Below are 13202 nucleotides of genomic sequence, written 5' to 3' on the forward strand. Positions count from 1 at the left end.
ACAAAATTTTATGCTGAAAGTAAAGCTTCTTTCATTCACATAAGCAGTATTGCTTTATTTAAGCCGTTTTTGATTGCCTGGTTGTGGGAATATTGCACTTTTTCGGATGGTTCCGTGGTTAGCTTGAAGTCCGCGCCTTGGCCAAAATACACCCAGTATGGAGCTATTTTATAAAAAAATCATGTTCTACTATGAAACTTTTTTTCTTCCTTAAATATGTTCTTTATTAGACTGTTCTTAGCAAATACCCGAAGAAAGATCGGGGGTCACCATGCTCGTTTAAGAGAAAAGGAGCATTTATTTCGCTATCGAGCTTAGTTTGAGGGAAATCTCTTACGTTTTGCACGCGCACGGGCTCATGACTTAGGGATGCGCAATGCAATACTAAGGAATCACCTTGAGTCATTTGAACCTCAATCTACCCTACTCTGCAATGCAACATCACTACCTCAACCTCACTTTGATTACTGCAGCCTAGTCTGGGGTAATTGTGGCAAAACATTATCTAACAGGCTACAAAAACTACAAGTAATAACTTCATCGGGCTATGACGCTGATGTCGATCCCTTGTTTCACAAACTCAGCTGGAAAGACTTGCAATTTCAATGTCAAATTCAGAAAGTTCTAATGGTTTTCAAATCTTTAAACGGTCTGGTTCCCGAGTATCTCACTTCTAAATTTGTAACACGAAATGAATCAAATTATGCTCTGAGGGACTCGGTTAACAAACTTGTTGTTCCCTCTCCGAGAACTAACTACATGAAAAATAGTTTTAGTTACAGCGGCGCAACCCTTTGGAACAGGCTACCCTGTAATCACGGAAATCAGGTTTATAAGCATAATGTTGTTGTAAGTTAATATGATATTAGGATTAGAATTTTAGGTTTAGGATCCTAGACATGTTATTCTTACCGTATATAAATAATGATTAAAGATTAAAGATTACAAACTGAATAACATTTCTCACAGACATAAAATATACCAACCAGTAGGTCGTATTACAAGTTTCCTTAGTTCTCATTTAAGTTTAGAACGTACTTTAAAAGCAACCTAAACAAATTCATAGGCTGCATTATCTAAATTGACAGGATTGATGTATTTTACATTTTAATGCTATTTACATTTTTTCTGCATTTCCTTTGAAAGATACTACAGCAAAGTGATTGGAAATTCCTGTTCTCTTAAAAAATTAACATATGCTTGAAGGCTAATCTTGACTGTACCGGTTTGTGCAGTTGTGGTGGAAATTACAACTAAAAGAACCTTCATTCAGCTAGTGTTTTTAAAAGCAGGCTTAGGAACGTTACAGCAATAAAAGCTGTTTTTCAAAACGTTTCCTTCAGACCAAAAAGTTCAGCTAGTGTTGTGACATACCTGATCTACTCCGGCATATTTAAAAGTTTCAAACGCGAAATAGAAAAGGTGTCTCAATCACAGTAAGCAAGTAACTCAAGAAAATCATGTCAATCAAACCTATATAAATTGACTCTGTATCTCAGTCTCGATTTGATGCATAGTTTTGATATTACGTTTTTGGCACATACAAAACATACATTCAAGGTTTGAATTTCCTAGTCTAGATATTAGAATCTACATTGCAAATAATAAAATTGGTATGTAAAAAATCGTCATCATTCCTCATCATTTTATTTCTTAATAAAACGATTTTACAGTTGGACTGGCCCGCGGATAGCTATGCTAGTCTAGGCGGGCCAGTCTATCAATAGTTACAAATGATCTATTATAATTATTACTTTCATTACTATTATTATTACCATGATAAATAGAGAAAAATAGAAAGTTAGAAAAAAAGTGAACAAAATAAAAAGAAAAACTGGGAAAAGAATGTGATTTAATAGATAAGATTTTTTTTTGTTTGTTTGTTTGATTGTTGGTTGTATTTTTTTACTACTGCTACTGGCATTTTAATTTACAAATGATCCTGCAAACCTCAATGAAGGAATCTTCATCTTCGAGAACACTTAGTAGTTTGTTTTTAATTCTGAGTTTGAATGATTTCTTTGGTAGTTCTAACAATGGTAATGATTTCATCAGTGCGTATTGCTTTGCTTGTAGTTGAACATAATGGTCACGTGACTATCACGTGACATAATTTAAGACTCATAGGCAATGGTTAATTTGTCGTTGTATTAAGAAAGCAAGACACTAGGCAAAGTAGTCCCAGAAGGCAAAAAAAATTGGTATTTTGCATCAGCCTCGTTTCCATGTAAGGGCCTTGTATGCCATATTTTTGACATGCGCATTCCATGGTTCTGGAAGAAAATTTGGCATGGCTCCATATCAGGAAATATTTGTCTTATAGAGCTTAGTAACCCTGCCAAGTTTGATGCTTTTATCAAGAAACGAACAATTTTGTCCCTTAACAGCTGGACTACTAAAACATCCAACTCTATTGCGCTTTATGCGGCTTTCATGCGCTCTCATTGAACTGAACTTGCCCTTATTTAAATGAAAGTTGTCGTTCGTTTCCCAAAGTAGATAATGTGTGTGTATCCCGGCCTCACTTATTTGTCCATCTGTCTGCCGCTAGTTATCGTTTTGAACTGCCATCCTTCAACTTTTGTGTATTTTCGTACATATTTTATCCGTGACATATTATGAAAGATGTCGACTTACCTTAAAGCGACATCATTCTTGCCATCATGAGCGAACACGTCGCCATTGTGTTCGGACAAGTATATATTCTTTTGTTGGCACTATTTTCCAAGCCTCACAACTGGTCAATTGCTTTAAAACGACGGTGAAGACACTTCGAAGCGTTATCCAGGTCGACCTGATAATATATCTGGTGAGAATTTGGACAATAACAAACTTTCAGGACTTTGTTTTGTCTCGTGAACAAATCAGCAACCCAAACAACGACGGCCAAGTTGCCTTTAATCAATGCAGTGCGGAAAACAGCACAGCGTGACAACATGACAGGTTATATAATTATTTGGTCCACAAACTTCCGGGTACGAAAACAAAATAAAATATGGAAAAAATAAACAAAATAATAATAAGAAGAAAAAAGATAAGTAATACTGAAAACATTACCGGCGAGCTAGGAACACAGACAGACGTATATACATGCAGTATGTTACATTTCATAATTCACTATTCGTGCTTTCGGGGTAAAATTCGTCATATTGCAAATGGGAACTCAGCTTCCGATAGCTTTAACAAATTGTACAATATTCACAATTGAAAAATGAGAGAAAAAACTCTAAAGAAAATGGGCACAAGTTACGATGCAATGGCTCAAATACGAGTAATTTTAGGTCACAGTGTTAAACTTGAAATCGCATTTTAGATTTGCATACATTTGTGCACGAGAAGATGACGGCTGTGGATGCCTGTACTTAACATGATTGTACGAAAATATCACATTTCTTGAATGATGAAATTCTTAACCAAATGACATATATTAAATGGCAAAATCCGCCACCAAAGTAGCAATTCAGTTTTGAATAATTTACTCTGTCGAAATCGAATTCGAAATTTCTGAACTTCAGCTCTGCTTTCGGGGTAGACATCGTTATGTAACACCCAGTAAAAATATAATTATCATAATATTGTCAAATGTGTAGTTTTTCTGCGGTCACCCAGCACCAACTCCATCAATCCATGATTATATAGGGAGTTTCAGACGTTAAAGAAAGGAACCCCTATCTCTCACTTTTTTCAATTTATCTAATGATATCTAGGTTGCGTTTATGAATTTTAACAAGGGCCCAGCAACGAAGCGTGTCTGGGTTTATCTCGAAGTCACGTAGTCGTTGTCGGACATACATAGAAGACAACGGCTTCCTATAACTAGACTTCTAGATAGAATGTCATGAGTAGATCTGGTTCCGAATAAGGCAAAACTACATTATTTAGCGATACACGTTTGATATAGGGAAACAGGCGAAAATACCGCTTTAAGATGTAAGATTTTGCCGGCGGTATGAAATTCGAGACACTTCGATTCATCACGAGATCGCGGATGAAACACATTTTAAAACACACTTTGAAACAAATTCCGAACGTGCAACTGAGAGTATTATGAACGAAACTTTCTGTGATTTTGCTTATTCAACGTTCTTGATACATTAAATGTTGAAGAAGGTGGTTTAAGCCAGACTTTATCATGACGCTAGACAAAAGTCTATAAGATATTTACTCACCCAGTATTCTTTTGTTTTCTTTCACCGCTGGCTAAAAGTCCGATAAATGATCATAATTCGATTATAAGTGACATATGTTCACCAAATGACATTAAAACGTACTGTAGGAAACATTTTTAGAAGTCAAAGGGTCTGAAAAAGTTCGATTTCCTCGGAAAACTAGGTATTTGTCTTTGTCCTTCCGCTGACCCATAAGTTACGCATGTTGAGCATGAACATATATTGAATAGGCAGCTGGGCACACACACAGCCAATGAAACACATCATACTACTCATAAAGTAGTGTATAACATCGAAAGGAATTAAAAAAAAAAAAAAAACCCAACGTTTTCTGTCAATAAATCCAGCTACATTCTGTCTTTGACATTCTACACAAATCCAGCTTTACTTTATTTCACTCAATATGCGGTCTTTCACGCTGTTTTGTTCTGACTTTGTCTCGAAAATTTTATGAATATTCAAGTGCATCCGAGTTTTTACCGTTTACAGCTTCATGATTACACAGGGAATTATAAGTTAAGCGAGTGCTAAGTATGTCACACAATTCAAGTGTAAATCTATACACATTATTTTACGTCGTTCACTCAAACAACTGGAGGTAACTTTTTCACAGATGTGTGAAGACAGTGAAGCAGAGGCAATGGAAATTTACGCATAATATTCTCTAAAACAAACGAACAAATAAATAATTAACCCATCCTGATAAAAAAAGGGGGGGAATTGTGGGTGGATGCCCCTTAGGTCACAGTTTCGTCGTAAAACATATGTTAAATTACTTTGCATGTAACAGTTAATTAGCTTACTCTGCAGGAATCAACCGTTTTGACGCCTTATATGACCACCATCTTGGGTCCGCCATCTTGAATTGTAATATTTTCTCAGAAGGTCCAGATATGACGCAAATTTATCGAAAATAAATCCAAGAATATAACAGATTGTAAACCGGCAGTAATACTACGATGCTACTCAATAAAACGGGAAGGAAGATTATTCTAGATGTTAAACTGTGGTTGCTATGGAAATGTCAAATGACGTTGAGAAACAGCTGGAATATTACGCCTTTCCACAAGTGTTGAATAAACCTTTGCTATCTTGGCAAGTAAACATGACGGACAGGTGTTGCGTTAAATTTTTATTTAATCGGAAGACATCACTCGAGCTCGAATCAAGTCCAGGAACCGGATATCAATTTTAAAGTATAAGGAATTTTCAAAATGACTACTGTCGCCCTTGGTTGCGGAACACTGACAAATCATGATATTTTGCGATAACCGAGTTCAATAATTGTTTTATCATTCGATCACCACGTTTGCATTCATATTTAGAACACTCTCTGACAACTCAGGGAAGCGATCTGTCATTTTTCTGACAAGAACGTGGTTAAAATTACGCATGAGCAGAATATTATTTGCAGCAAAAACACATTTAGTCGGTATTACGAATGAGCGGATCATTATTTGTAGGCAGTTATTTGCAGGTCACATGGTGATCTCTCGGCCAGGACGAAAAAATGCATGAATGATAATGGTTAATATTTACTTTTACTTCATCTCAGTAAATATTCACCACAGTTCTCTTCGCCTTCAATTCAGATCGGACGTGCTAATGCTGGAGAGAAACCTGCGATAGAATAGCACCTCATCCAAGAGGAGTAACAGATACCCCTAGCCACTTCTTGCTACAGAAACCGGAGATAAACGCCGAGAGCTATGAGACAGTTGGGCTGAAGACAGTTTACGCTGTATTGTCATAACTGCAGCAACTCATCCAGTAGCAGTACTCCTAGTTCTTTCGTGTGACCCAGTGTTGACTTTAACTTAATCCTAAAAAAATCTACACAGATTTTCTTTTAAAATTGAATTGTCTCAGGTCTAACTACTTTATAGTTTACTTTATTCGAAAACTTGAAGCCAATAACAATGCAATAAACTGAGCTCTTAAGACACTGCCGTCTGGCAATCCAGTAATGACAAGAACATCATCAGATCGACAGCTACCGTAGGAACCTTCTTTTCCTTTTAAGGCCGTGTTTAATTAATCAGCTGACTATCTTAAATTGACACTGCTTATGAACTATAGACGTAATGCTTCTTTTAGATAGACGTAACTATTCCCCATTTGTGATATTTCATGTTAATGAAAGGAGGATCAAAGAGGCGCTTGGATTAGTATCAGACCTTTTAGTAAATAAGAAAAACCCATCAGGATAGAGTCGCCATAACAAGGCCAACATTTAGGGAGAAACATACGCCTTGACGATTGTCAAGATTTATGAAGCCTGACAATATGGTCTGAAACACCTGCGTCTTAGGAAACATTTTATATGTGCGTCAGTGAACGAAAGAGTAATTCAGCGCTGACCCAAAAAGATAAGTTTTAAGTTTTTTCAGATGTTCGTTCATAAGTCTGTTCAGAAATACGTTCAGAAATCTGTTCAAAAGTCTGTTCAGAAATCCTTTCAGAAGTCCATTCAAAAGTCTGATCAGCAGTCATTATATTAGACCTTTAGTCTAACAAATTCTATGCGATGAAACTTGATCATTTGTTCCCCTGTCGCGTTTTACCTCACCATATCATGCATTTAATAAGTCCATATAAATGGAGTGAAAGATAAATTTCGTATTGGTGAGTTGGGTTCTTCATTAATCTACCCAATCTTGATCGCCGCAGAATAGATAAGTTCGCTGCAAACGTCAATTCATAGTATGTGATGATAAACAAAGTAAGAGCACAAAATTTGTTCATTACAGTAAGAAAATTCTTTCAACGTAGTCAGCAAATGAAGCAAAACCACAGTTCATTAAAATACAGACAAAGATGTGTTTTAGTTTCTTGAAAGCAGGCAACACAATTTACCACAGTTTGCTATTCAATTTCCCTTGAAAATTCTGAAAAATAAAATCATTCTTAGATTATTTATGATAAGTTGTTGACTTCAAATTTTCTCGAATTTCCCATTCGAAAACACGACGGTCTCCGTCATTTATTTTTCCTCAGTAGGTGTGGCGTAAAGGTCTGTATTATGCCTTAGGCGGCTCGGCTAGATAACTTTCATGAATTTTGAGCTTTCCTCTTTTCCCGTCACTAATGCGTGACTTGGACGAATATTTTTCCGTAATTCCATAAGTATTTCGAAGACTTAACGATGGTCCTTCGTCGCGTGAAGCTCCAGATCTTCCTATCATTGCTCGGATGGTTTGCCGGAAGTCGTGCTTGCGATATACGTAAAGAATAGGATCCAAAACAGAGTTCAAAAACTTAGGATAATAAAACACTGCGTATTCAACGGAGACAGGTAACGAGAAGAAATCATTCCCAAACTGGTGCTGCAGGTCAAGAAGGAAATAAGGAAGCCAGCAAATTATATAAACAACGATCATACTCAGGAAAATTATGGCCGCGCGTCTTTCACGAGAGTGGGAACGCCGCTGTTCCAGTTTAACACACAGGCCCACGTTGTTCTTCTTGATTGCTCGCAGCTGTTGTCTCAAAGCAAGAAATATTGTCGTGTAGCAGAATATCATTGTTATAAGTGGTACCAAGAAGAACAAGATGATGCAAAATATGTCATATATGATGTTTATTCTTGCGGTTTTCTCGTCGCTGTCTTCGTTAACATTTACATCGAGACCAAGCCATGAGAGTTGAATCAGGGCGACAAAGATGGCGGTTAACCACACTGAGAGAAGTAATGAGAGTATCCTTCGCTTCGTAACCAAGGAGCGATAGCGAATGGCGTGAACAACAGCGACATGGCGATCGACGGAAACTAGAAGGAGGTGAAGAACAATAGAAATCGAGAAGAATCTCGTCAGCATCTGGGTGATGCCGCAAACCGCGGTCTTTTGAATTGCAGAGCAAGCCAAATACAAAGGTATTCCAAGTACACCACTGAGCAAGTCTGAAAACGCCAAGCTCCCTAAGATTAAGTTCGTTACCGTTCGAAGAGACTTCACTTTTACAGTGAGAAACAAGATAAGGGAATTCAACGCTGCGGTGAAAATGACAAGGAGTAACGGAAACGTATCGAATTCTGGGCTGAAGCCAAGGATATTCTGTTCTTCATCGTCCATACCTTTCAGCAGGTCGTTTTGAAGATTACTTGTCGAGTTATCCATACTAAAAAAAATTCGTCCTCACATTTGTGCTGATAGTGAACTGTTGATAGCGATAGTTACTTATGAAAACAAATTAATGGCGAATAAAGCATTCAAACGAAAGACAGTCGATGTGCGTCATCAAACACGCTGCAGGAACAAAGTATGCATGAGCCTCGCGAGAAATGGAGGCATAAATAAAACTAAAAACTGATGAAAATTTAGCATCTAACAGCTGTCAGTTTTAAGAGTTTGTATACAACTGTTTTTTTTTTTTTTTCGGTCTTGGTGGACTGCCATCTCGAAAAAAGCAATTATATGTGATAGATAAATAAGTAAATAACATATACTACATTGTTTAGAGAGGAAGCTACATCAGCACTGGCGGGTTTTCAGCCTTTTCACGCGGGACCTCTATCCAGGCCAAATTGGAATACATGATATTATCTACGCTGTGCAACAAAACAGTTGCCCAGTTCTGTATTATTGTTCTCTTCCTATTGATAATTTTAAATATGACCTAGAATAATTATGTCAAAGACGATGACAATTATAGGTGATTACAGAGGCCGGAAATTGTTAACCCGAAAATGTCCATCGTATGCCAAAATTGCTTTTTTTTTTTTTCATTCTGAAAAACTGATTATTGTGGTTTCACGGTGTAACAATCATGTTACCAAGTTTGGTACCGAGTCTGCTTATATAATTATGCACTTGCCACAATATTACCACCCGCCTCCTAAGGGCGATTGTATAATTAACACACAAAGATATTGAGATAACCATCAACACAAGTCAAATGTCATCATAGCTATTTTCAAGTACAGTCAGAAGTTACTGTCGAAACGAGCACTATTAAAATAATGAATTAGATAAGACAAGATTTTTTATATAGATCCTACGTATAAGCCATGCTTAGACCCTAAGGGCCCGAGAAAAGTTGACAATATAATAGGTTAGCCACAATAAGTATAGAAGTCTCCAACTTCGAGTACGTGATTACACAGGACGAGTGCTTTAGTGAATGCTTTCACGAGCCTTTAGGCGGGTGCAATTTGTGAGCTTTCAAAACATCGCGAGTAGTAACTATTAATCACGAATCAGCTGCTGTGTGCTGAGAAGTACTTTTTTTTTTATTTCAAATCATTTAGTAAAATTAAAATAATTGAAGAAAGAAAATATAAATAAAAGCTTGTGTTGATCTCAAACCTAACTCTCTTGTTCCCTAAATCGTATTCACGTGTCTCCCATAACTCCGGCCTCATGTATTCTGAGCACGTTTAAATTTGACAACAATTTTTCATTGGGTAAAGCCACTACTGACAGTCACTTATATTCGTTCGTGTTACAATTGTCAAGTTTTTATACTCACTTTCACATTTTTGTGCTTATGCACTGTTTACAAAGAAACACAAAGGCCATTTTAAGGAGTACAACTTGGGTTTAAATCTAATGCTCTTAAAAAATCAGAATCGAAGACGTTTGTTAACTACATACTGTAAAAGATAATCAACAAAATATGATTATCAGCAATAAAACATTAGAAAAAAAAATGTTAATGCAAATTAATTATATATCAATACAAAAGAAAAAAGCGATTAAAACTGGGACCTGTGAAAGATCTATTTCCTCTTTCACTTCTTCTCTTTCACATTGTACAAGGATATCTTAGACACTTTTTTTATAAGATTTCAAAGAGAAACCGCAATTAGGAAACATTTCCTTAAAATAAAATGAAACTCATTTTAAACGTAGACACAACTGTCTCCTTATTTGAAAGTCTCTGTCTGATATGATCTATAATACAAAATTTCAATGTCATGCATCACGCATCAGGCGGTTGACCCTTCTACGTTGACAAGGAAGACCGCAAATGATTAACGACAAAGTACGTATGTGGGATGCATGTTTGACAAAGGGACTAAAACAAATTGCTGTTTAAAAAAAACCTTAATAGGATTCGTGCATCAATAACCAGAAAATAGAGTTATAAAGTCAGAAAGATCAACTTAAAGTCAATTAGCTGGAATACGGCAGAATTACAGCCTAATCTGATCCGCGTGCTTCCTGTACAGCAATCGTATTTTCACAGACACGATTTCCCAAACTTGGAATTGTATCTATTTCCTTTGAGAAAATTTAACTTTTAATGCAGCTGTCTTCACATGTTTAGGAGTTGTTAGCACTGGTTTATTGACTTTGCTTAGGTTGGACCAATTTTGGTGGTTTCCTGACGTCTTGTAATAATAATAATTAAAAAAAAAGAAACAAGATGGTGGATTCAAGGCGTCCTCATCTTATGTCACATATTTTGAACGTACTATGTACACGGTACCTTGTACGTTTCACTATCATTGCTTACATTTTCATGAGGTTTACGGAGGGAAGGATGGACTCCGACCACTCTTGGTGGACCAGGATTAAAAACTTCCCGTTTTAAACAGGGTTAAAGTTCTTAAATGACTTTCATTTATTGGTTGGCAATGTCAACACAATTCGCTAAAGAAGTTAGGCACGATTTGATGGTAAGTGTTCTAAATAATGACTTTCCCTATTTTGTCCCCGCTGAGATCCTTTTCCATAGGTTTTTTGCAGACTCAACGATGAGCCCTTATTTGTTTTTCTTCTGATTACACGAAAGGCCTGCCGGAAGTCGTGCTTGCAGATTACGTAAAGCAGTGGGTTTAAAAGAGAGTTCAAAAATTTAGGATAGTAGAACAGCGTGTATTCAACTGAGATTGGTAACGTGAAAAAGTCATTCCCAATCAGATGGAACAGGCCAAGCAGAAAATAAGGAAGCCAGCAGAAAATATAAATGCTTATCATGATCACGAAAATTACTGCGGCGCGCCTTTCGCGCGCACTGGATCGTCGTACGTTCTTCCTAAAAGACGGCGTGTTGTTTTGCTCGATTACTCGCAGCTGTTTTCTCAAAACAAGAAATATTGTGATGTAGCAAAAGATCATTGTTATAAGTGGTACCAAGAAGAATAAGATGATACAAAATATATCATATATGATTATTATTCTTGCGGTTTTCTCCTCGATACCTTCGTTAACATTCATGTCGAGGCCTATCCATGAGAGTTGAATCAGGGAGACAAATACGGCGGTTAACCACACCGAGAGAAGTAAGGAAAGTATCCTTCGCTTCGTAATCAAAGAGCTATAGCGTATGGCGTGGATAACAGCGACATGGCGATCGACAGAAACTAGAAAGAGGTGCAGAACAATCGAAATCGAGAAGAACCTCGTGAGCATCTGAGTGATCCCGCAAACCACTCTCTCTTGAATTGCAGAGCAAGCCAAGTAGAAAGGTATTCCAAGTACACCACTAAGCAAGTCTGAAAACGCCAAGCTGCCAAGGATTAAGTTCGTTACCGTTCGAAGAGATCGAACCCTTGTAGTGAGAAACAGAACAAGTGAGTTGAACATCGCGATAAAAACTGCTAGGACAATTGGAAACGTATCGAATTCTGGACTGAAGCCGAGAATTGTCTCCTCTTGCTTATCGTCCAGATCATCTAGTGCGTCCTTGTCCATATGCCTTGATAAGTTCACCATATTAAAATGAAAAGATTGGCGAGAGATGACAACCTCCTGTTGCCGCCGGCGGATAGTAAGAGTGACCGATGGAAACAATATCGACAATCTTTAAACAGTATCTTATGTAGATGTGCGTCATGAAACGCGCCGGCGCACGAAGAAGAGTGATAAAAAGAATAAATACTGTTCCAGCTGAACACCGTAAGACCACTTATAATCGCTGACGCTTACCATGTAGCTGACAAAGCGGTAAACAAAACATAACAAACACAACAGGCGTATGGTCCTAAGAACTCCTAATGCTCGCTTTTCAGGATTCTGACTGTGTTTTCACCTGGACCAAGCTTTTAACTTTCTGAAATATGCATTTTGCAACGTTAATTATATCACTTCTGTAAAATGACAACGTGATGCTTCCTTCGTTCCCTAGTGTTCAGTTAACAGCCATGAATTAGGAAGTATTGAAATATACCAGGCAGGCGATGACCATTACATCGCTGATCATCCGAGAAATTACGAGGGTCCGCCACCAAACGTTTGCGCAACGATTTTCATCGGACTGAGAAAAAAAAATCATTTGCATCTCAGACAAAGTGATTGCTACTAAAAAATGTAAAGGTTAAAGAGTTTTACGTCTTCTTTCGGGGCTATTGTATTACCATTAAGCACTTTTACGTGGTTTGCAATTTGTAAAGACTGGGTTACCAAGCAAAGTAAAACGCCTCTAAACATTTTGGACAACGAGAAAACACTGAAACCATTGGCGAAGTTGTCATTTTTTAAAGATGCACTTGCAATCTGTCAAGCAGTCTTTTGGTTCTGTTTGTTTTTCTTTTAACACTGAATAGTGAGACCAGAAAGATAATCATCCTTCTTGCGGGGAGGATGTGTGCGAGGGAAAATAATGAATATTCTAACTAGAAATTTCCTGGATTAACAAGAAAAAAAGGATATGAAATAATACTTTTAGAAGTCATTACAATTCCCCAAACCTCAATTCGTGCCTAGAATAAATATTATGAACCATTACAATGTTTGCGAAGTAAATGCAGCGAAAAGAAGGAAACGCGGTTTTGAATTTAAATGAGCCGAGCAGTGTTCCAACAACAATACACTGAAAAGCAACACACTGTAGCGTTAAACAAGCTGGTTGAAATTTCAAACAATGTAATCTTATTAATGCTTCACGAAAACCGAAAAAAGTATCTTTACCTCGAGAAAAAACGTCGAGGTGGGACAGTTTAGGCGCTTAAAACACGCCAACGCTTGAAAAATAACCAAGTGGCAAAAAATGCAACCGGATTCCAAAACTCGTATTGATTTCGATTCATATACATGAAGACATACATGTGAGCGTGTTATGAAACAAACTAAACTTGAGATGCCCAGA

The 13202-nt window shown here is 37.2% G+C and overlaps 3 protein-coding genes across 4 annotated transcripts in view; all 3 read right to left on the reverse strand.

Annotated features, from left to right (window-relative positions):
* LOC110043369 (3'-5' exoribonuclease HELZ2-like) overlaps positions 1 to 4507 on the reverse strand; it is a 46632-nt gene extending 42125 nt beyond the window's left edge. For both annotated transcript variants that reach the window (XM_089290216.1, XM_089290214.1), the window contains exons 1-2: positions 4170 to 4507; positions 2638 to 2806 (exon numbers count right to left, since the gene is read on the reverse strand). The gene's annotated coding sequence lies outside the window, so the exon portion shown is untranslated. The remainder of the gene's footprint in view (positions 1 to 2637; positions 2807 to 4169) is intronic.
* Positions 4508 to 6045: 1538 nt separating this feature from the next.
* On the reverse strand, positions 6046 to 9247 carry LOC110043398 (histamine H2 receptor-like). Its single transcript, XM_020748854.2, has one exon. It carries the CDS (start codon positions 8285 to 8287, stop codon positions 7190 to 7192), a length of 1098 nt encoding a protein of 365 aa, XP_020604513.1. The 5' UTR covers positions 8288 to 9247; the 3' UTR covers positions 6046 to 7189.
* Positions 9248 to 9378: 131 nt separating this feature from the next.
* Positions 9379 to 13004, reverse strand: LOC110043410 (histamine H2 receptor-like). The gene has a single exon (XM_089290217.1). The coding sequence runs from the start codon at positions 11828 to 11830 to the stop codon at positions 10775 to 10777; it is 1056 nt and encodes a 351-aa protein (XP_089146343.1). The 5' UTR covers positions 11831 to 13004; the 3' UTR covers positions 9379 to 10774.
* Positions 13005 to 13202: the final 198 nt, after the last annotated feature.

Source organism: Orbicella faveolata, unplaced genomic scaffold (assembly GCF_042242905.1).
Source record: "Orbicella faveolata isolate gen_17 unplaced genomic scaffold, um_ofav_v1 contig_2, whole genome shotgun sequence".
In the NCBI taxonomy this organism is placed as follows: domain Eukaryota; kingdom Metazoa; phylum Cnidaria; class Anthozoa; order Scleractinia; family Merulinidae; genus Orbicella; species Orbicella faveolata.